Source organism: Brienomyrus brachyistius, chromosome 23 (assembly GCF_023856365.1).
Source record: "Brienomyrus brachyistius isolate T26 chromosome 23, BBRACH_0.4, whole genome shotgun sequence".
In the NCBI taxonomy this organism is placed as follows: Eukaryota; Metazoa; Chordata; class Actinopteri; order Osteoglossiformes; family Mormyridae; genus Brienomyrus; species Brienomyrus brachyistius.
This window is the reverse complement of record NC_064555.1, coordinates 20350810-20372389: the sequence shown is the minus strand read 5'-3', so window position 1 is coordinate 20372389 and position 21580 is coordinate 20350810. Positions and strand designations below refer to the sequence as shown.

General features: G+C 42.7%; 3 protein-coding genes across 12 annotated transcripts in view; 2 read left to right on the top strand and 1 right to left on the bottom strand.

Annotated features, from left to right (window-relative positions):
- The window catches only part of rbm24a (RNA binding motif protein 24a), a 47506-nt gene extending 45208 nt beyond the window's left edge, over nucleotides 1-2298 (top strand). For all 7 annotated transcript variants that reach the window (XM_048994037.1, XM_048994039.1, XM_048994038.1 and 4 more), the window contains 3 exons: nucleotides 484-566; nucleotides 678-818; nucleotides 934-2298. In XM_048994037.1, coding sequence (XP_048849994.1) covers nucleotides 484-566; nucleotides 678-818; nucleotides 934-1017 — 308 coding nt within the window. In that variant the 3' untranslated portion in view covers nucleotides 1018-2298. The remainder of the gene's footprint in view (nucleotides 1-483; nucleotides 567-677; nucleotides 819-933) is intronic.
- A 176-nt stretch (nucleotides 2299-2474) lies between these two features.
- On the bottom strand, nucleotides 2475-5453 carry LOC125719352 (aurora kinase A and ninein-interacting protein). Of its 3 annotated transcripts, none has more exons than XM_048994046.1 (4): nucleotides 5380-5453; nucleotides 4789-4900; nucleotides 3924-4080; nucleotides 2475-3840 (listed from the first exon to the last, which is right to left on the bottom strand). In XM_048994046.1, the coding sequence occupies exons 1-4, from the start codon at nucleotides 5430-5432 to the stop codon at nucleotides 2900-2902; spliced, it is 1263 nt and encodes a 420-aa protein (XP_048850003.1). In that variant the 5' UTR covers nucleotides 5433-5453; the 3' UTR covers nucleotides 2475-2899. The 3 variants fall into 3 exon arrangements, with proteins under 3 accessions (XP_048850003.1, XP_048850004.1, XP_048850005.1); XM_048994047.1 differs by lacking the exon at nucleotides 5380-5453 and adding an exon at nucleotides 5156-5193; XM_048994048.1 differs by lacking the exon at nucleotides 5380-5453 and adding an exon at nucleotides 5142-5166.
- vps28 (VPS28 subunit of ESCRT-I) lies at nucleotides 5373-13533 on the top strand. Of its 2 annotated transcripts, none has more exons than XM_048994052.1 (10): nucleotides 5373-5448; nucleotides 6037-6100; nucleotides 6448-6476; nucleotides 6606-6643; nucleotides 6755-6844; nucleotides 7261-7366; nucleotides 10409-10510; nucleotides 10608-10661; nucleotides 11586-11677; nucleotides 12002-13533. In XM_048994052.1, the coding sequence occupies exons 2-10, from the start codon at nucleotides 6061-6063 to the stop codon at nucleotides 12120-12122; spliced, it is 672 nt and encodes a 223-aa protein (XP_048850009.1). In that variant the 5' UTR covers nucleotides 5373-5448; nucleotides 6037-6060; the 3' UTR covers nucleotides 12123-13533. The 2 variants fall into 2 exon arrangements, with proteins under 2 accessions (XP_048850009.1, XP_048850008.1); XM_048994051.1 differs by having other exon boundaries at nucleotides 5405-5448; nucleotides 6054-6100.
- The last annotated feature ends 8047 nt before the right edge of the window (nucleotides 13534-21580 follow it).

Below are 21580 nucleotides of genomic sequence, written 5' to 3'. Positions count from 1 at the left end.
AATGCTACGTAAACAGTTGTTATACTGTATAGTTTAGAGAATAATGACAAGACAAAATGTACATGTTCAGTACATTAATTTGTTCTCTCTCTGCATATACATCACTTCATTTGTGTGGATTCAGGATAGAACTCAGCATTCAGTAAATTCTAGTTGTGCTTTTTGGAACTAACTGGAATTTGTTTTTGGAATATTTTCAAGCCGTGGTTGGTTGAATCAGCCCCGACTGTAATCTAAAGCTTTGTAAAACCCTTCCTGGGGCAGTTTTACATAGGAACTATAGATTTTCATAGAATTTGTCCTTGGAATACTAAAATAGATACGCAGAAAAACAGAGCAGTATATTTGCAATGTAAGAATACCATTTCCCTCTTCTGATAAATGCCACATGGACCCCACAACTCAGCCCCTAGTTTTTAATTAAAAAAAAGAAAGAAAAGAATTTCCAACTATAATAACTTTCTTAAACCTTTCTTTCTCAAGATAACTGCAGAAAGCTCGGCTTGGTGTTTGACAACGTGGTCGGCATCGCTGAGGTCATCAATTCCAGAGACGTCCAGCTGCAGGTCCATCTGCCGTCATAGTTTCCAAAAACAACGTCATGCTGGATTCCGAGCCGCGTTCAGTAGCTGTCCTTTCAGTGTTAAGCCCCATCGGTTTGTTTCTCCGCCGCTCAGGTGATGGGCAAAGTACCCACCATATCCATCAACAAGACAGAAGGATGCCAAGTGTACCTGAGTACAGACGCGCTGGACTGCGAGATCGTCAGTGCCAAAAGCTCCGAGATGAACATACTGATCCCACAGGGAGATGACTATGTGAGTGTGGGAGCGAGACGTAGTGAAGGGGAGCTTCAGTCCTCTTAATTGAGGATGTAGTGTGTTTGATGGACCGTGGCCCTCAGCCTGATCTGTCTGCCTGTCTGTGCAACAGAAAGAGTTTCCGGTTCCGGAGCAGTTCAAGACGATCTGGAACGGATCCAAGCTGGTGACAGAGCCTACCGAGATCGCCGGCTGATCAGCACTTCATTGCTTCTCGCTCATCCTCCTGTTCCTCACTGCACCGTCGGATATGTCTCTTTTCTGTTAAAGAACTGTACAAAAAAAACAACTAGCTGACTAGTTAGGTAGGCATGAGACTAGTGCCTCACATGACACGGCGATGCTGTAGCCGAACGCTCCGTCCGCGAGATCCCATACTACATTAGCGCTTTGTGGCATCTGTTGCGACGGAATGACTTTGTTACTGTTAAATTTATCCCTCCTTCTGAAACCCCAAGGACCCTATCACATATATTTGATACCAGTGAAACTAAACTTCTAGACACAAACAGAAAGTCGTTTTCCAACTGAACCCAATGAAAACCGGAACCCATGAGATTTTAAGGTGTGCTATTTAATTAGGTCACTTGTAGCTCACCTTCAAATGCTCGTTGAAGCCAGTTATTGCTTTTGACAAGAGCTTTGATACATATTGATATCGTGCTGTTGGACTTGCATTAACCCCACCCCCACCACTAACACTACATCCAGTGAATATATGTTGCATCCTCGTGCCATAGATTTTCGCTTTGTGTAGCCCATTGTGCATTATTAAAATGTACAGAGGAAAAGGGAGGTTAGGGTACAGAAAACCAGGAGGCAGCCTGTCATTTTTGGTAAGGAGGATGTTTGACAGATTCGTATCGACTTGTGCTGAGAAACACAATGAAAAGTAAACTGTCACTTTGTGTGACACTTAAGAGGAGAGAGTTAAACTTCAGACAGATTTTGTTTGAGGGTTTTGACTGCAGGAATTTGTACCTCATTCATTACAGCTAGAAGGAACACAATGGAAAGATTACTAAAGGAAGAGATTTCATCCAGCTGGAGCGACCAAAGTGTACGGAACTAAAACCTCATTGCTGTCTTGCTTTATTTAAAATTCAGGATAAAGTTTAAGGTAATTTCATTGCTTTTGAGACAAGCTGATCAAATCAGAATATTATTATTTACTTAAACAGGAAATATTTATTCAGGTTTCCTGCAATACCGTTCTGACAATCACAATGAGATATAGCAACACGACACAGTTGCCAAGAGCTAGCATTTGTATATTATATCAGTATGCTGATGAGCTAAAACACTTCACTGAGCAGTTTCCTTCCATTGCCTCAAACCTTCTGTAATGTAAAGAAAATAACAGACCGGTGACTGTAAGGCAGTTTATAGTGGTTGTCACATCTGTCATCCCCACAGTTACCCATCCCTTTGCTGTCCATATGACAGGTTTTTGAAATAAAACATTTCAGTTCAAATATTTCAAGAGTTCCCTGTGACAGTTTATAATCCTTTTCTTTACAAGGTAACAAGTAATGAATCTGGTATAATTTCAAAAGTATCTGAGCAGGGGTGGGGATCCTGCTCCATGGAGGGCTGCTGTGGAGGCGGGGTTTTCGGATGACCTCTCAATCAGCCAATCACAGTGGGTCCCCAGAACTGGAGTTGAGAACCAGATTTATTATTGGCTGATTGAGAGGTCATCCTAAAAACCTGCACCCACACCGGCCCTCCACTGAACAGGATCCCTACCCCTGCTGTACTGACAAGTTTATGTAGAAATGGTGACCACTAGAAGGTGCTGTCTCACCAAACAAGTGTGTCTAATACTTCCCTCATTTAGCTGTAGGTGGTTCTGTTCATCACAGTTCGATATGTAGCTACTTTTATCCATTTTGTTTAAGCTTCAGATTTTCTGCAATGAACCTCAAACAAAACTAGGTAAGGAACCAGTAAACTGTGGCACCAATAACAGTGCTTATAACTGGAATCAGAAATTCCCCAGTGAATCTGTGTGCAAACACAGTGTCCGAGTGCTACGGTGGCTGTGCATAACTGCTGAATGAGAGATACGATGTCCATCAGTGCTTAATCACCACGTTCCCCTCAGAGTCTTGCGTAAACAGTATCTCTGGCTCCAGTTCTGAGTCCTCATTCTCCTTCGCTGACGTACTTGAGGACCCGGTCCGGAAACGGCAGTTAGCTATGTTACCCCAGTCCTTCAGTGGACTTCTTGGCTCAAAGCCATGATGTGCGATGACCCGCTGGCCCTGGGAATCCTGTGTAAATAACATGTCATAGGTGTTCTCCTCGTCTTCCTGGAGGCTTCTGGGAGCATACCTGCGCGGTGATGGACAGCTGACCTCCCATCTCCTAAGGGGAGAACACGGGCTAGAGCAGGATCTGCGCTTCACCGGTGATAGACCCTGAGTCCAGGCCGGAGCAGAACTGTTCTCTTTGCCCTGTTCCCCCGGCTCTTCGCGTAGGGCTCTGCGGGGACTCCCTCCATGCCTCCTCTGGGTAGAAGTTCGGTCCGCGTGTGACAAAAGTGCCCCAAACAGCCATTCGCTTTCAAGGCTGTCTGGAAAGCCGCCATCTCCCGTCGTCACACGGTGCCCCAGCACACAGTTGCCCCGTGAATCCTGAGTGAAACAGTCCGACAGTGGGGGCTCGCGGGGCTCCGAGGCGGCAGCAGCACTGCTGAAGCCACGACAGGGAGCTGCGTCCTGGGTGTCCGGCTCGGGCAGGAGGGGGCGGCGTCCCGCGAGTCTCTTCTTCACAGCTGGCTGGTCTTCTTCATCAGACTGACATTTGGTATCCAGGAGAGCCAGGCGCTCTGGAGCTGCCCAGACACACGGCCTGATGTCCTGGCAGGCCGGCCTGTCCTGCGGGTCCGAGTGGTCAGTGGCTCTGGGGTCACAGTCAGCCTCAGCTGTGCTGCGTTTCCTCTTCCTCCTCTCGCTCACAGCCGTGGAGGAGCCACTCATATGCTCAGAACACGAAGACTCGACCGCCTTCGCTTCTGTTGAAGGCCAGGAATATTAAAGTAACAGATAACAAACACATATACACAATTGTATCCTGTTGCGGTGTGATGCTGCTTACCTGTGGGCCATGGGTTGAAGAAGGAGGTGATGGAAGTCTGTCTGGTTGGAGGTAGCTGGAGTTTAGTTTGTGTGAAGCTCAGAGAGACAGCCACACTGTAGGCAGGGCAGGGAGCCAAAGGGTTCAGCAGCTTGGAGATGGGCTGCTTCAGGCTGGACTGCGGCACAAAAAAGACCATTTCCACTTAGTTATTCTACATTTTATTTATGTGTAAACTAATCAGCTTTTCTGGTGTTACCTTAGCACACATGCTTATTTTCATTAAATGTTTCATGAAACACTTCTACCCACCCCCCCCACCCCCCCCAAAATCAAGCATGTGTAACCCATGCACGGTTAAAAATATGAATCTCTCTCTTTAGATGATTACAAGCTTTTTTTGTAGGTCTGTGTCCGTGATCGAAAAGTCATTGGTTTGAATCCCACACTCAGTTGTTCCAGGGGTGCCTCTAATGTGACCCCCCCCCCAGACTTGCTCTGACATATCTGTGTGTGTTTTGGAGAGCAAGGTGGGACAGGCAAAAAGCTCATTTCTCCATGGGGATGAATAAAATATCCCCATTATATTTCATCTTTTGTCCATCATCCAAGCTGCACGGAGCACAAAGAAAGGCCAAACCGCAGATGGTATTGCAGTCCAGCACGAGGGGACACACAATCTTACACTTTCACAGATTACAACCTGAAAGTCCTTATCCACCGTTCCCCCTTGCACGTGCTGCCCCCAGTTAATTGCCATAACCCGCACGGGAAATTGTATACTTGTTAATCAAAATGACGGTCAAGCAAAAGCGAGTTGAAGGCCAAGCAGAAGGCAAGGTGAATAATGACGGATATGGACTCAGATCGGCTGCCGCCTGCTCACCCGCTTCCTCCGCCCGCGAAGATCCGCCGTGTCCAGCCACACTCCGCACACATCCTCGCTCCCCATTGCAGCCTTCTTTGTAGGTTTCATGCTCACGGAGCCCTGATCTGGCCTTCCAAGAATAATAGCGGTATATAATGCGCCACGCAATAAAAATATGAAATGCCCATAACACAAGGAGTCAGTACACGAGAATCTCCTTCTGTACGACTTATTTGTGTTCCCAATACATCACACATACATTTAGCAATCGTGGAGGTGATCTTCACACAGTTCAATATAGACAATTATGTAAAACACAAAATAAATTACATAAATCTAAATATTATAAATGTAACATAACACACGCTCACACTGCGACTCTCACCACTCAGCTGTCTTACTTCGATCCCGCCTAATTTTCAAAGGTGTTTTGACCCTGTGGTTTAGACAGGCGGTCGTCGACTGCCTCACTAAAATATATTTTTTAAACCCGTATTTCAAAACAGAAAAATAAACTTATATTTTATATGTATTTTAGAATATATTTATATCTTTAAATTTCGTTACAGCATGTCAGGTCTAATATTTTAATACAGGCACGCCGGACACCTCGCCGTGTTTCCGTGTTCGGTCTGCGACGGGTGTGTTTGGTTCGACGTCATTTAATCTGGGAAGAAGGTACGTGAGAATCAGTTTTCTTTTGCTTGTAGCTTAATTCAGCATATATAGTTGTGTTGGGTTTTATTAAAGAAGAACATAGATGCCTAAACACCCTTCGCTTACACAAAGCAAAACTGATACGACGCTAAATGATCCTGTTAACGTTAGCATTTGTTAGCTTGTTGATTGGCCACTGCGACGGAAAAAGAGTTGACCGGTTATTTTTTTACTCGTAATATCATAATTAGGCATGATGCAGGCTCAGAAATGTTTTCTTATATGTTAATAGTTAACTGCTTTAATCGTCATTAAAACTTTTTGCCGTTGTTAAAAATTGATGTTGGTACATGCTAATTGCTAAAACCGGTCAATCTAAAAGTAATTTCTATTACTTGGGTATTTTGGTCTAAGTCTATTTGTTAATAAGAAAGAAATCTGCTTAATTATCGTTTACTTTAAACATGCAGTATAGCTTCTTCGTAGTAAGAAATACCGCTGTTTGTTTTTCGCTGCCTGACACTCAATGAGGATTGAATAGTCAGCTGATGACTTCAGGGTTAGTGTCAGTCAAATGATTTAACGCCTTGCCTGTCGTACGTTTGACAGCCAAGTACACTTTTCAGAGCCGCCATGTTTCACGGAATCCCCGTCAGCACAGGGATGGGAGGAGGTGAGTTTACATTAAAGCCGATAAGCACTTTTACGTCTAAATGAACCTCATTTGTGTTTTTGTGTCAATATACCCCCGCAATAGTTTATGAGGGCGACAAATACTTAAAAAAACGCCCTATAAAGTTTCGGTCCCCTTACTTTCCAACTTCTTATTTCTTGCAATGAGTGATTTTGGCGAGTAGAATGTGTTTTAATACGTAAACGTCTCTTAAATGAGAGGTGAAGACAGTGCGATGACAGCTCGTGTTTTGGTTCAGTTGTTTTTTCCCATATTCGTCTGGTGTGTATGGCTGATGCTGCGTTTGTAATGTTTTTGTGCTGAACTGTTTCTCTTGCTAATTTCAGCTGTTCCTCCTAAGCCTGAATTGTATGAAGTAAGTGCGTCTATTTAACAGTCATTATGAGTTCAGAAAGGCTGGATGATAGCTGGGTTGCATGAGCAAAACTGTTTTGCTCTCCTTGTAAAGCGAAGCGTTTCTGAAAACATTTTTACTGTGTTGCAGGAAGTCAAGCTGTATAAGAATGCAAGAGAGCGGGAAAAGTAAGTGGATTCTTTGCAGTTTAATGTGGAACTAGCTGAATATTTGTGAATCTTGAATAAGACCTTGTTGTGAAACACATCCCCCCCCCCCCCCCCCAATTATTCTGGCAGGTATGACAACATGGCGGAACTGTTTGCTGTGGTGAAAACACTGCAAGCCTTGGAGAAGGCGTACATAAAGGACTGCGTGACCCCAAATGAGTGAGCCAGTCGTCTGTCGGCACTCATTTACCTAATTTCTGCTGTTTTCATTCATTATTATCACATTGATTGTTTGCTAGTTTCTTTTTAATGTTTGAACCTGTACTGTTTTGGACAGCCATCCTGTCCCTCAAATGTGGCTTTGAACTGCCAACTTTAAGTTCTTAACCACATACTGCATGTTGTGTTGAGCGATTCCGTTGCCGTACCTTATTGGGTGTGGTCATGATATGGGCTGTCAGTGTCCTTGGATGCTGGTTGATGTAATTTGCACTATACAGCACTTAGCTTTTCATATGTGCAGCTGCAGAATCTGCCTAAACGTACTTGGTATGTATTTCAGTGCTGCCTTGCATATACTGAGCACTGCTAACACCTGCCAGCTGCACTGAGATTTTCTTGGCTCTCTGCACTAGGTACACGGGTGCCTGCTCCAGGTTGCTGGTACAGTACAAAGCTGCTTTCAAGCAGGTCCAGGGTTCTGATGTGGGCACTATTGATGAGTTCTGCAGGAAGTATAGGGTAAGTGCTGCCTTACACACTAGTCCCTCCCTGGTGGGGGCTGTCAAACAGGCCTGTTCCTTATTTGCTGTTTGGTTTGGTCTGCACTTCTGTTCAGCATGTAAGGCATCTACTTAGTCATTCGTTTAAGCCTGCCAGCACCTCATCACATATCGTGCTATGTAGTCATCTTCCATTTGTTCATTGGATATTGAGGTTTCTGTATTTGTTGAAACAGAGAAATTACCACAATTCACAGTGGAGAGCCTCTGTTTTCAGCAGAAAAATGCAAAAGTTTCAGTTTACCACATAATTAATAGTTATCTGTGCTTTCTCTCCCTCCTGGTCTTAGTTCAAACTGCTTCCAGTGTTAGCAGAGGTTTAAAAACATCCGCAGTGTGCATTCACTAAGTGCAGTACCTAAACTTATCTGAGTGCGTTTCCCGAAAATGATCGATCTTGGCAAATAACGAACAATGTGCGTAAAGAACGAGTGAGATTTACGAGCGTTTCCCGAAACCCTTTTGTTATTTCAGAATTAACAAACAAACTTTAAGCGGTACCCCGCTGGCTCCTCCCCAGCCTCCACATAAGAACAGCACAGACCGCCGATGACAGAATCATGGATCCCATGTGTTTCAGTGGTGAAATGTTACATGAGTGTCACACCATACATATGCAAATGGGACAAAAATATATAATGTAAATAGAAAATAAAGCAAGCAAAATTAAGACAGAAATAAATTAACCTATTTTTGAACATATAAAATTAACTTCAAAATGTGATGTTGCCTCCTTCTGAAAGCAGAGCAGTGGTGAGCAGCAACAGAAAAAGGGGGCAGCACTTCAGATGTCTCTAAAATGTCCTTGATAGCTGCATATCACCTGGACATTTAGGCCTAGTGCCCGACAGGTGCAGGCTACGTTCAAGGGGTTGCAAGTATAAATATGGTTGGGTATTCCATCCACAGCACCTACAGTGGCAGGTATGCCTGCAATAATATGAAAACCAATTTTAGTGTCAAGCAAGGATATTGTATGTAGTTGTGCGTATGGTATATGATCAGTGCATGCACAGTTGCAGGACACAGCAGCCTTTGTGAGGCCATGTGCATTTGTAGATCTGCAGGAATCCACCAGGGGGCGTAGAAGCAGAGAGCTGTCAGGAGCTGCACGGCGCACTGAGGGCAAAATTCCAGTGTGTTCCTCTATTCAGTTTAATCTGCACCAGGCCAAGGAGGCTCATCATATCACCCCGGGGCAACCTGATTTTTTTTTTATGAATTGTTCATTACTGATACTGCCCACCCACAAAACAACATTTAGACAAGCAACTTGGCTTCCTGGACGGCGCTGTCTCAAATGCTGTCTTCGGTTGACTTGCATGCTTGCGCAGGGTGATTAACCTTCACGAATCTAAGGATGTGACTGAACACTTAGCAAGTTTGTTTGGACAACTCATTATGTAGCCTACCAGGGTTGTTCAGAGTGTATGAATTGTGCCCCATCCCATTCATTTACTGGAATTGGAATTGAATATGCCACACCCTGTAAGATGTTGAATTGGAATGATGGTAAGAAGAATTCATTTCAATTTAATGCAAACATACAACACAGGAATGTCATTTAATCTAGCAAAAAATTACATAATAGATTAACTAGATAGTAGATGTAATTTGACCTTATACACTACTGAGTGATGTGAACTTTATATTTGCATGATTGTAAGATAAACCAAAGGCGTATTGTTAGAATTTTTCATGTCAGCCCTCTAAGTCCTTTTCCACATGCATATACTTATTGTTTTTACATATTTAACGTACGTAAACGTTCATGCGTTTTACTATTTGTGAGGAGTCTGCATGCAGTAGCTTTTCCTGTGAGTCTGTGGGCTGTCAGATGGACAGGGTTGTGATAGGGTTACTTTTATGACTGTATGAAATGCTCTTTCACCATGGTACACAAAAGCACAGTTAAATTCTATAGGTAACACTTCACATGTGGTATAATAGTGACATGCACAGACTTTACAGGCAGGTGCTCGATCAGGGGGGCCGACAGGTACTTATTCCTGGCATAAACATTCTTCATCACGTGGGGCAGGAGGGGAGGGGTGGGATTCAGTGCCTGTGCATGTTACCATACTGTGTAATTCATATTCAAATAATATGCTATATCGCTACATCTACACTATGTGAATTAATATGAAATCAGTTCCATTTTAATCCTACTTTCTCTTATTCAGATTCGAATTGTGATTGTGCATCGTGTTTTCATCCACTTTTATGAGTTTGAATTTGATTTTTAAGGTCATCCTCAAGTTAACTCTGAATGGGACCCAACTCTGTGATGCACTCAAATGGCATACAGGTGTCACAACAACGGGCCCCTTTTGCATTAATTTATAGTCAGCATTATGGTTTTATATTGCAGTATTTGACCTCTTATTATATCAGCAGTATGACATTGTCCAAAAAAAAGGCAGTGTGCTGTTGTGATCTGTTTTGGCTGATCTCTGTGTCTGTAGCAGGACAGTAGGCTCAAGCTCAAATAAATATGACGTAGAAAATCACACGTGGGTCGGAGCACTTGTAAATTTACGAGCAAGATTACGAATTGCTTTAGTTACAAAGAGATTCAAAAAACACTCACTAATTAGCAATTAATCTTAAGTACTAGATAAACTACTTAGCGTTACGAAGCTTTTGAGAAACACACCCCTGATTACTAGTAATTCTTATTGTTTCTTATGGAAGGAGACAGAATATACATTCCAGATAATCACCCCCCACACATACAGTGTATGGCATCAAAACTGGAAAACTTTTTTTATTATAGTACCGGATATGAAATTAAGTATAAGATATAGAGATGATAATCGGTAGGTGAATATTGTGATGACTACCATAAATATTGCACTATGAAGATCAATGGATATTGTGAAATAATACCTATCCCTATCATGTGCCCTGATTGATTCGCCATCTGTACGGTGTGAAGGTCGCTGGAAGGAATGACTCTGTGAGGTGACCCCAGTCTGATTCTCATATCTGCCTTTGTTAGCTGGACTGCCCATTAGCTATGGAGCGAATCAAAGAAGACCGGCCAATAACCATCAAAGATGACAAAGGCAACCTCAATCGCTGCATTGCTGACATTGTCTCTGTAAGTTTTCTGGTCGCCCCCCCCCGTTTCATTACTCGGAGTCATCAGTTCTACACACCCGCATTCCTGTCTGACCTTTGCGTTCTGCTTCACCCAGCTCTTCATCACTGTGATGGACAAGCTACGTTTGGAGATCCGGGCCATGGATGAGGTAACGTTCGGCTGGGGGTGCTGCAGGGGGTGATGTTCCATTTCAATGAAAATCTCACACCCTGTTTTATCCTCTATGACCCTTTTGTGTGAGTCTCTTGTCCTTTTCCACGTGTGCTGCTGCTGGTAGGGAGCTGGTTCTCAGATGGTGCTCAAGTGACACGATCTGAGAACCGGCCTCATTTCCTCTGGTTAAGAGCAACACTTACAATACACAGCAAGTACACACCTGACAATGGGCATGTAACATTTTTGAATCTATTGTTTTTTAAAGGAAAACTTAATTTAGCCTTAGTCAACACATTCTGTTAAAAAAAAAAAAAAAAAAAACATTTGTCACATTACAAATCATAACTAATTTTTAAAAAATTAAAACTTATAATTTGCAGCCTTTTTGCTGTGTAGATTTTGCAGTTGTACAGAAGATGTGTCCCCCATTATTTGGGGATATCCACCAACAAGTCGTTGGTGGAACGCGATGGTCCCTGGATTCAATCAGATGCAGTCCATCCAAAACTTCACTTTCGCAAGAGTCATTGAACTACATGCATCACTGTTTCGATTATATGCTTGGGAGACCAAGTACCAGTTTTTGAGTGTGTGTACCAGTAAGGAACGTGTTGTGATTTCAGTTTGGAGGCTGCCTGCCTACAATAAATACAGAACAGTGGAACACTTACAAACTTTTTCCCACGCTACCTTCCGGACATTCTTTTTTTTTTTGTAGTTTTGGTAGTCTTTTTTTTTTTTTAATTGTTAATTTGTTCTGCACTACACCTCTACCCTGCTTTCTTCTACTCCAGTTTTTGCATAAACTTTGCTCAAACTACTGTCTTTGAAAGTTGGAAAATCAGCCTCCACTTTAATGGGCGATTCTCTGATGGTCTGTCTGTCTGGTCCTCTTGACTGGACATTGGTCGAGCAGATCCAGCCAGATCTTCGGGAGCTGATGGAGACCATGAACAGGATGAGCAACATGCCCCCTGACTCGGAGACCAAGGACAAGGTCAACCTATGGTACGGTCAACTGGCCCTGAGATCGCCCTGTTTTGGTGCCAGATTTCACAGCCTAGTAGAATAGGAAGAAACGGAACATTCATTCATAAATTTGATATTTCAATAAACATAATTAGTATTAATCATATGTCAGTGGATTAGATGGCTTTTTTATATCCAAATGCATACATCTGATCTCAGTAGATGGAGAAAACTAGATTTACATTATTGGATAATGCAGAGTTATGTAAAGCAGGAAACTGTTTCCGAGCATTTGTGATCATAGCAGTACCTGCTTCTTCCATCCATGCACACATACCTAAGCAGCCTCCATCTCCTGGGCAGGTTGACCACTCTGAGCAGCATGTCGGCCTCCGATGAGCTGGACGACTCCCAGGTCCGGCAGATGCTCTTTGACTTGGAGTCGGCCTACAATGCCTTCAACCGTTTCCTGCACTCCTCGTAAACCTTAGTCAGCTCATCCTACACACCTCTACTCCCCTCCTGCCTACATAAACCCCGTCCAGCTCCTACTGCACTCCCGTTTGCCATTTTTTATATGCTATAGATCATCGCGGGCGTCCCCTGAAACAGCAGATGCAGTGTTTTTATCTTTCTTCTGATCCAGTCCTGAGATATTATTCTCTTTATTTATTGTTCATTGTAATCCACTCCCCTCCTTTTACCCTCTTTTTCTCTTTTTGTGCCGGGGTCCTTACTAGTGAGTAAGAGGAGCCTCACACAATGCCTGTTTCTGCTCTGCTAAATGGGTACAAGTTCAGAGCCTTTCATCCAACACCCTCGGTCTGGATAGCATTGAGTCGGGTTAACAGAGAAAGCCTGAATACCATGAGGGAACATCTTCATAGAAAATCCCTGAAGGTGCACAGTGAGTCTGGCTGTAGCAGTGTCTCCCAGTCCGGTCCTCGTGGAGCCACAGAGAATCCACATTTTTGCTCCCTCCCACCTGCTGGTAACAATGCAAACTGTCTGGCAGGGAGCTGGGAGGGACCATGGACTGACAGTGGGTCCCTGTCCCTGTTGGTTTCAGCTGCTGCTGTTTCTCAACAAGTGTCACAGAGTTGAATCCTATTGTTTCTACACATGGCTGTTTTTTGTGCCAGATATTCCTGTATGGCAGATCGCTCTAGGAAAAAATACTTTTTTCTGTTTAGTTGGTGATAGGAGTTTGAGTTTCTATTTAAAGTTTGAATTAACAGTTGAAACTCTTCATGAAAATTAATCTTAGAAACAGTCTCTTTTAATGCTAAAACAACTAATATCCCAATGTTTGAAATTTTATATGCTATTCAAATAAGCTCTGGCCTTCCTGTGGTTTATAAAGTGAATGGGAACGTTGATGGTGTCGCCAAATATCAGCCAGTCTTTCTGACAGTCTAGTAAGATATTTGAGGTGCCACTTTTTCAGGCAATCATTAGAGAAGAATAGGAAACAGGCTAGGAAGCAGGAAGCGGGTGATGAAGAGTAAAGACACGAAGAGTGCTCCAGTGTTGTGCCGTCATCGTGCTGGAATCAGACAGCAGCCTGTTGCTACAATAAGCATTACAATTTCACTGTTTTCCCACTTAATTTTAAGCCATTGATTCTGTTAAGTAAATAACATGCTCGATATTGTAAGTTTGTGGAGGAGTTTGGCGTTCTTTATGTAGCTCTGTGGAGCCTGATTGGGGTGGCACTGCCAACGATGGCTATGCAGAGGTGCGTCCTGTGCTTTCTGCTCCCGCAAATCATACTCTTTTCTCGTTTCTCCAACTCAGTCACAACATTGGTTATTGGAAGTATTTATTGGTTAGGTTCCTCTTTGTAAATATTAATGCAACCTCTTTTTAAAAATAAAAATATCTACCTCCAGAAATTACTCTGTGTTTTTCTTGGTGTGTATTGTCAGTGTTTACACTTGGAAAAACTTTTGTAGAATTTGTTGGCTTGGATTTAAGCATTTCGCCTAACGTGTACGTACCATAGTACGTGCCTCGTTATCGTTAGGTTGCCGTCCAGCACGAACTGCCACTGCTCTGTTGTCATGGCAGTGAGCGTCGCCATTAGGCTGATGCCACCCGGAGGCAGAGAGCCAGTGTCGAAGTGCTGCTTGCACGGTTTCCTTCTGATAACCGTCCACGTGCGTAACGGACACAGAACTCGCACATGTGCCGAATGCGTACGAGGAAAACTGGTGGGAAACGTACTTAATTTTCACAAGCACAGATACCACACTAAAATTTGTGTTAACACGCAAATTTCCCCACTGTGGGATCAATAAAGTCCTATCTTATCTCTTATCTTAAAATGTTACACAAGTGAAAGTCATCTGGTGAAATACTACTCAGATTAAAAATACCTGGTTTTAAGAGTACTTAAGTGACCCTTCATATTACAAATACGGTTTCTGAACCTGGCAAACCACAGACCACCCATATACAATGTCACAAAACAATCACATTTTTTTGTAACAGTTTGATGTCTGAATGCTGACTTTCAAAAGTCAAAGTATCTTTTACTGTCGGCTTCAGATATTTGATGTATGGGGGTCATACAGTTCTTGTTCTTGCTAGTCACAGTGGAAATGAGAAAGTAAAAAATACATTATAAATGTTGAGCCATATAGGCCTGAACAAAATAAACATAGTTTTAAGACATGGACATTAAGAAAAAGAAATACAATTGACCACCTGACCGTGGGGAAAGATTGGGCAAAATGACATGGATGTGTAAATATAATTTCTACTTAGTTTATCTATTGTAACTGACAAAATCTACTAATTTTTCCAGTAAACATTCTAGCACGTGATAGGTGTCCACCCGTCTTCATAGTTTTTGGTGGAAATGTGTAGTTTTTGTCGACTTTTTATATAAATAGTAAGAACTTTCCAATAACCATAATTGCTTCCTCAGAACGCATAATACCAAATGTCCGCTAGATGGAGATATATCACTGTGTAAAAACAGACAATTTCAGTAACTATAATTTTTATTTGGCATATATTTATTTTGATTGTTTTCATACTTAGCTTTTTTATTTCTTGTGGAGTAAGAAGGCAGCGTGATTGTTAAGGACATGGCTGCCAGTGCTAATCACAGCAATGGATTCTCTGCCAAAGCCTTCAGCAAGTCCGGCTAGCAGAGTCAAAGTAAGGGCTGAGGCTGTGGAGTAGAAATGTAAATGTGGCTGAATGTAGCTGCGAAGAACGTTATGCTTTATACACATAACAGCTACTGGGGTTTCAGTGCGGCATCTTCCACATTATATGTTCTTTTGGGTACCGTACAGTTGCGACCTTGAAAATTTTTTATTACGAGCTATATTATTTGGCAGGAGTAAGCCTAATTGGCAGGCATGTAAATTTCATAAAGGGGATCACATTGGCTCTCTGGGTAGCTCTTTACCTCACACCTACAGCAGCGATACAGGTTTCTGTCTCCGGTATGGTCTTCTCACATAGTCCAAAAGCACGTGATTTAGCAAATAAGCATCTGTAAATTGCCCACAGTGTGTTGATGGGCGGACATTTTGTCAAGGATGCTCTCCTTCCTTGCGCACTGTGCCTCCTGGGATGTGCCACGGTGACCCTCTGCTGGATGTGTGCTTGTCCATGACTGCATGGCAGGCCTTGTTTCCAGGCTTGGCATTTGCAGACATTTCCTGGTGTGCCGTGGCTCAGTCCTTTGCTGTTTTTCTATGAAAACATGTATTTATTAGCTCGTGTTGCCCAAAACATGTCAGTAGGTTTTTTTCCTGTATAGATTACAACATTCTCAAGGGACCTTCTCTAAACAGATTGCTTCATATTATCAGTGTCAGTTTTGTAAATATTTTATTGAGCATATGAGATCATTTGTATTCGACCACACCTCTCTTGCAATATGGTGGCAGATGGATGATGGACTGATATGATGTATTGGTACAATGAAGAATTATCTTAAGGCAAATATGTCCAGTACTCCATTACTTTTTCTTTTTTACCCAAGATGTTGAATAAGCTGAAATGAGATGGATTCCATCTTGTTTCTGCAAAAGTAGTGTTAGATGGTAACCAACGGGGACAGGAGTGATTCTTCCTTCCTTTGCACCGTAAATGATGATGTCAGAGCCCATGAATGCACCTCTGGCACAGACTTTCCCATCTGCTGGGCTAGAGGTTTCCGACCCCCTGAAAAAAGTAGGAACATTCAAATCTCCATTTCAGCGCTGCAAAAAATGCAGGAAAGATTTTGTTCTGTTACATTTGACAGCACATCCATCATTTTAAAAGTGTGTTCACTGCATTCAGTGCTTCTTAGTCTGTTCTCATAAAATGTTTGAAGGTATTTGAGAGATCATCCCTGTAATTGAGAGTCTGTTAGGAGAGACCATCCCTGTGATTGTGTGCCTGTTAGGAGAGACCATCCCTGTGATTGTGTGCCTGTTAGGAGAGACCATCCCTGTGATTGTGTGCCTGTTAGGAGAGACCATCCCTGTGATTGTGTGCCTGTTAGGAGAGACCATCCCTCTGATTGTGTGCCTGTTAGGAGAGACCATCCCTGTGATTGAGTGCCTGTTAGGAGAGACCATCCCTGTAATTGTGTGCCTGTTAGGAGAGACCATCCCTGTGATTGTGTGCCTGTTAGGAGAGACCATCCCTGTGATTGTGTGCCTGTTAGGAGAGACCATCCCTGTGATTGTGTGCCTGTTAGGAGAGACCATCCCTCTGATTGAGTGCTTGTTAGGAGAGACCATCGCTTTGGTCAGTGGTGGTTCTAGGTTTTATGGCACCCTGGATGATAATCTTTATTAAGATATTTGGAACGATACAAATAAATAATGACAAAATTTAAAACTATATGAATATAAAAATACACACAAAATAAGATCCATCCCCCGACACTGTTAGCCATGAGTCAAGACTTAACCAGTTCACCTTAGTGGTGTGCAGACTGGTATTATATTATTCTTAACAATTACACACAAACCAGAAAAGCATGCAACATTATGTCTGTGAACCTTGTACTGACAGTATTATGAATGAATTGTGTTTATTTGGTAGCATTTCACAATGTGACTGATTTTTCTAATTACATTAGTACTGTACAAAGTTAGAGGCGTGCCATTTGATAGATTGCCCCACCCCCCCCACCTCGTACTATGAGTGGGGAGGTCAGAGGTTATCCCAGCCCCGCCGCCTCTCCCATCTCATACTTCTTGGTAGCCTGCCTAGCTCACACACTATAATCAGGGTGGCCACTACAACAAGCCTAAATGACCCACAATATAATATAATAATAATAACAATAACACCATTTATTTAAAAGGCACCTTTCTAGCACCCAAGGACACCATACAATAAAGCATAGAACCATAAAATACAGAGAACATAGAATAAAATCTGTTTCATAAAAAAAAAAATTGTAATAATAACAAAAATCAAGTAAATAAAATGGAAAATTTTGAGAGAAAATGCTAATTTGAAAAGATGGGTTTTGAGGGCTGATTTAAAAAGTGAAAGTGAATTGATGTTTCTGATGTCTGGTGGGAGTGAGTTTCAGGGCCATGGAGCAGAGCGACTGAAGACCCTGTACCCCATGGTGGTAAGACGGGCAGAGGGAACAGCCAAGTGAACAGAAGAAGATGATCTGAGGGTGCGGGAGGAGGTAACAATGTGCAGGAGATCATGCAGGTACGGAGGTGCCAGGTCATGAATGGCCTTGAACGTTAAGAGAAGGGTTTTGAACTCAAAACTTGACCAGGAGCCAGTGAAGCCGCAGTAGTTGGGTGTAATGCTGTGGAGGGATGGTGTCCCGCTAATAACCCGAGCGGCCGAGTTGTGAACGAGTTGTAATTTGTGAAGGGTTTTTTGGGGTAGACCTAGGAGGAGGGAATTACAGTAATCCAACCGAGACGTAGCGAGACTATGAACAAGAATAGCAGCAGCCTGGGGGGTGAGGGAGGGGTGAAGACGGTTGATATTACGGAGATGGAAATATGCAGACTGGGTGACATGATTAACATGGGACTGAAAGGAGAGGGTACCATTGAAGATGGCACCCAGACTCTTAACCTGTGGAGAAGGGGAAACGAGCATTTTATCAATGTCAAGGGAAAAACTGTTTATTTTGGATGATGTTGTTTTAGTGCCAATGAGGAGTTCCTCAGTTTTATCACTGTTTAGTTTAAGAAAATTTGAAGAGAACCAAGATTTTATTTCAGTCATACAATCGGTAAGGTAGGAGGGAGGAGGATTGGAAGTGGGCTTACAAGTGAGGTAGAGCTGGGTGTCATCTGCATAACAGTGAAAATTAATATTATATTTACGGAAGACATTGGCAAGCGGAAGAAGAAAAGTAATGGAAAGGAGGGGCCTCAGGACAGGTATGGTGTGATACCAATGGTGTGATGTAGAAATAATAATAGAAAAACAATTGAACAAATGTCACCATTCTGGCTTTGTTTTTTTTGCTTGGCGCCTGCCCATGGTGCCCAGAGCTAAATCCGCCACGGCCTGAGTGTCTGTCAGGCGAAATCTTCACTCCGATTGAGTGTCTATTAGGAGAGATAATCACTCGCACTCTTAGGAAAGGTCATCCCTCATGTGAGAGTTTGTTAAGAAATGGCACCCCTCAAACTCCGAAGTCACTGTTTTATGGATCATATCTCATACTCTTTGTTTGTTTAAAAGGGTTTATGCTATATGGCCAATAGTATATGGGAACCCCTATTAATTATGGAAGAGGCTGGAAACTCTTCATTCGGCACCATTGCAGGACTCCATCTTTTCAACAAGTCAATTTGCCGCATTTCTAACCTGCTAGAGCTGTCCTGGTCGACTGCAAGTGAGGCAGTTGTAAAGGGCAAAATGTCTGGGAGCGAGTTCAGTTGGACCAAACGACTCCCAGAAAGGGACCTGCTAACCCAACATCAATACCCAACCCGAATGGCAGCAAATCCCGCCAGCTATGAACCAGCTTCAAATGGAAAGGCTTCCCAGAAGTGTAGCGGCTATGATAGCAACAAAGGGTGGACCGGCTTCATATTTATACCCTTGGTTTTGCAATGAGATATTGAATAAGCTGATGTCCATATGCTTTTAGCTATTTAGTGCATGTCACACAGTGGCAGTGATGTTAAGACAATACGACCATGACAGAAACTCCAGCCCAGGTCCCATCAGTGTGAGGCTACTGCACCAGCAAACCGCCCTTGCGCAGAGTTTATGTACAGTTTGAAAGCAAAGAGGATGTGTTTCCTGCCTGTAAAGTTGGATTTTACTACACAATAACAAAACACTGACATTCTAAATAGAAATGAACACGCCTTTTTCATTCAGCTCTTTAAAAAGAATTCCTTTCTCAATGTTAGTATTAAAATAAAAGGAAGCATCATGTATAAATCCAAGGTAAGGTTAAAGTATGTATGATATATTTGAACTGTAAGGTTCAAGTATAGCAATGTAATATCCATGTTTATATAGTATGATTAAAACAAGAGTAAATGTGGTGCTGTTGTTTAAAAGCAAACTATGCCAGATTTCTCTCATGCCTTTTCGAAAAAAATAATTTTCTTGGCTATTTCCATGATCACAATACAACGAAATAGATCTCAGCCGAACAGGGCTCTTGCTTCAAGTAATCATGCGACTGTCACATTATTTAAAGTGACACAGGAACATTGTCACACTCTCAGCAATGTAAGATAATTGGCTGCTCTAGAGGGGCTGTAAATTGGATGTGGCACAGTCGATCTTACGGCATCTATTCTTAGCTGTATTGCTTGTTCCTACAATAATTATTACTTGTGATTTTTTAAAGTTGCATTAATAAATAGCTTCAGCCCACAAACCAACATGTGCCCATCCTCACAAGGGACGGAGCAGCGGTATGGCTTCGGCTGTAAGCTTAGCGTCTGCTCCGCTCACCACCTGGCAGGGGAGCTGTAACCCTAACCCTTTGTTTAGGCTCCGCAGTGAGGTAATCTCCTCTGGCATCTCCTCACATATACAACCAAAATAATGATCCACCATCTGGCTCCGAGGCAGACTACGGGATCATATGCTAAAATTCTAAATTTTCTGCAGAATTGCGACCTATTTCCAGAGATTTTCTTATTTTATATCCAGTCTCTTGGCAGGAGCTTTTTCTAAGTTTGAAATGCTGCGCGGAGAGTTTTGGTCAGTGGTACAACAGCCGGGCCCATCAACTCACTCCCTGACAAAAGGCGCCTTTACAAACAGGCGTCGCTTGACGATGGCGACGTGTTCTGAGAAATGCATCGTCAGACGATTTTGTCGTTGCGAGAACATCATGCAGTGCATTTACACAAACCTGGATGGTATGGCTTATTACACGTCTAGGCTATGGTGAACTTTTTATAATTAAAAAGAGAGCACCCTAAAATAATTATAAAAAGTACAGTATTGTAAATACATACAACAATAACATAGTTATCATTATAAAGTATTAGGTACTGTACATAATTTTATGCTTAAAACTTCTACATAATACCTTTATATTTTATATTGACAACACAGTAGGTTTGAGGTTTGTTTACACTAGTATCACCACAAACACGTAAGTAATGCTTTACATTATAGCACTTTTATGGTTGCGACATCAATAGGCCATACAAGTTCTTCAGCTCAGTGCAGTATAATCGCATGGGACCATTGACTGAAATGTAGCCATGGGCCACATGATTGTACAGACGCTCCTCTACTTATAGAACGAGATACGTTCCGAACGGCCGTTCGTAACTTGAAATGTTCGTAAGTTGTTATCCAACATCATTTTAAGGGTATACGCAAGTACAAAGAACTAGGATGCTGGGAGTTCGCACGCTACGCTGCTGCGCTGCGGGAGTAGCGGTCAGAATTCGTACTGGGCGGGGCTGGTGTGCAGAAAAAAAATTGATGTTGAGGACAGGAAACGGGAGCCCAATGAACACAATTTGGACTTACAGTCCTCTTTGTTCGTATGTCTGAAAGTTCGTAAGTTGAAAGTTCGTAAGTAGAGCAGCATTTTCTGCTGTGTGCAGAATCGAGTCACAGCTAGCAGAAGTCTGAGTAGGAACTTAAACCGGCAGTAAGGCTTCAGCTCTGCACTCCGATGTGGAACGCTGCGTGATCTTCTTCATTTGCTTTACTGCCTTAGCTCTGCCTTGGGGCATCCTGTGATTTGTAATTAAAATAAGTAAACATTTTTGTAGTAGTACACGTCAGAGGGAACTCCTTCATGTTCGGTTTCCTGATTCCTACTAGTTCAGGCCTGGGCAGTCATTTTCGGCAGAGGGCCACATCTGAGCTTCACCTTGTCAGCAGGGACTGTGGGCGGGTTCTGCTCACGTCTGTACTAGTGAAGCTATTGGTAGAAATGTAGGGTTGGGGGGAAACCCCACGGGATGCTTTAGCCCCGAATACAGCTTTTCAAAAAGGTTTGATGGCTTTTTTTCGTGGCTCTTTTTTAACCTAATTTTAATGTAAATCTGTCTTGCTGTTGAGGGCTACTGTCTAAACAAGATAGCAGTGACACAGCCAGGTGGTCACCGCAACGCTGTCTGAGAGAATGGAAAGAACACCGACCCGACCGTCATGACCTTCTGTATTTCACTGGGTCTTTGAGCAAGCAAACGGAATTCATATCAGGTCCATATCGCTATGGAAACCAAAGTTCCAAACATTGTGCAGACGTGGTTAGCGACCGTCAGCGGTATAAGCGGCCAAATGAGTGTCTTCCTCTGTCTGTAGGTTTAAAAAAAATTCCCAAGTCAGATGTGTGTGGTACTGTTCGCCTCTTCAGGGCTGTTATTATTGAATCATACACATAACTGTTTGAATCTGACAAGACGCAGTATGTCTTCCCATTCACACCAACTGCTCAGTTACGTGAAATGTTTTTGTATGAAAATGTATTTCTTCACAAATGTATCGCATAACCTT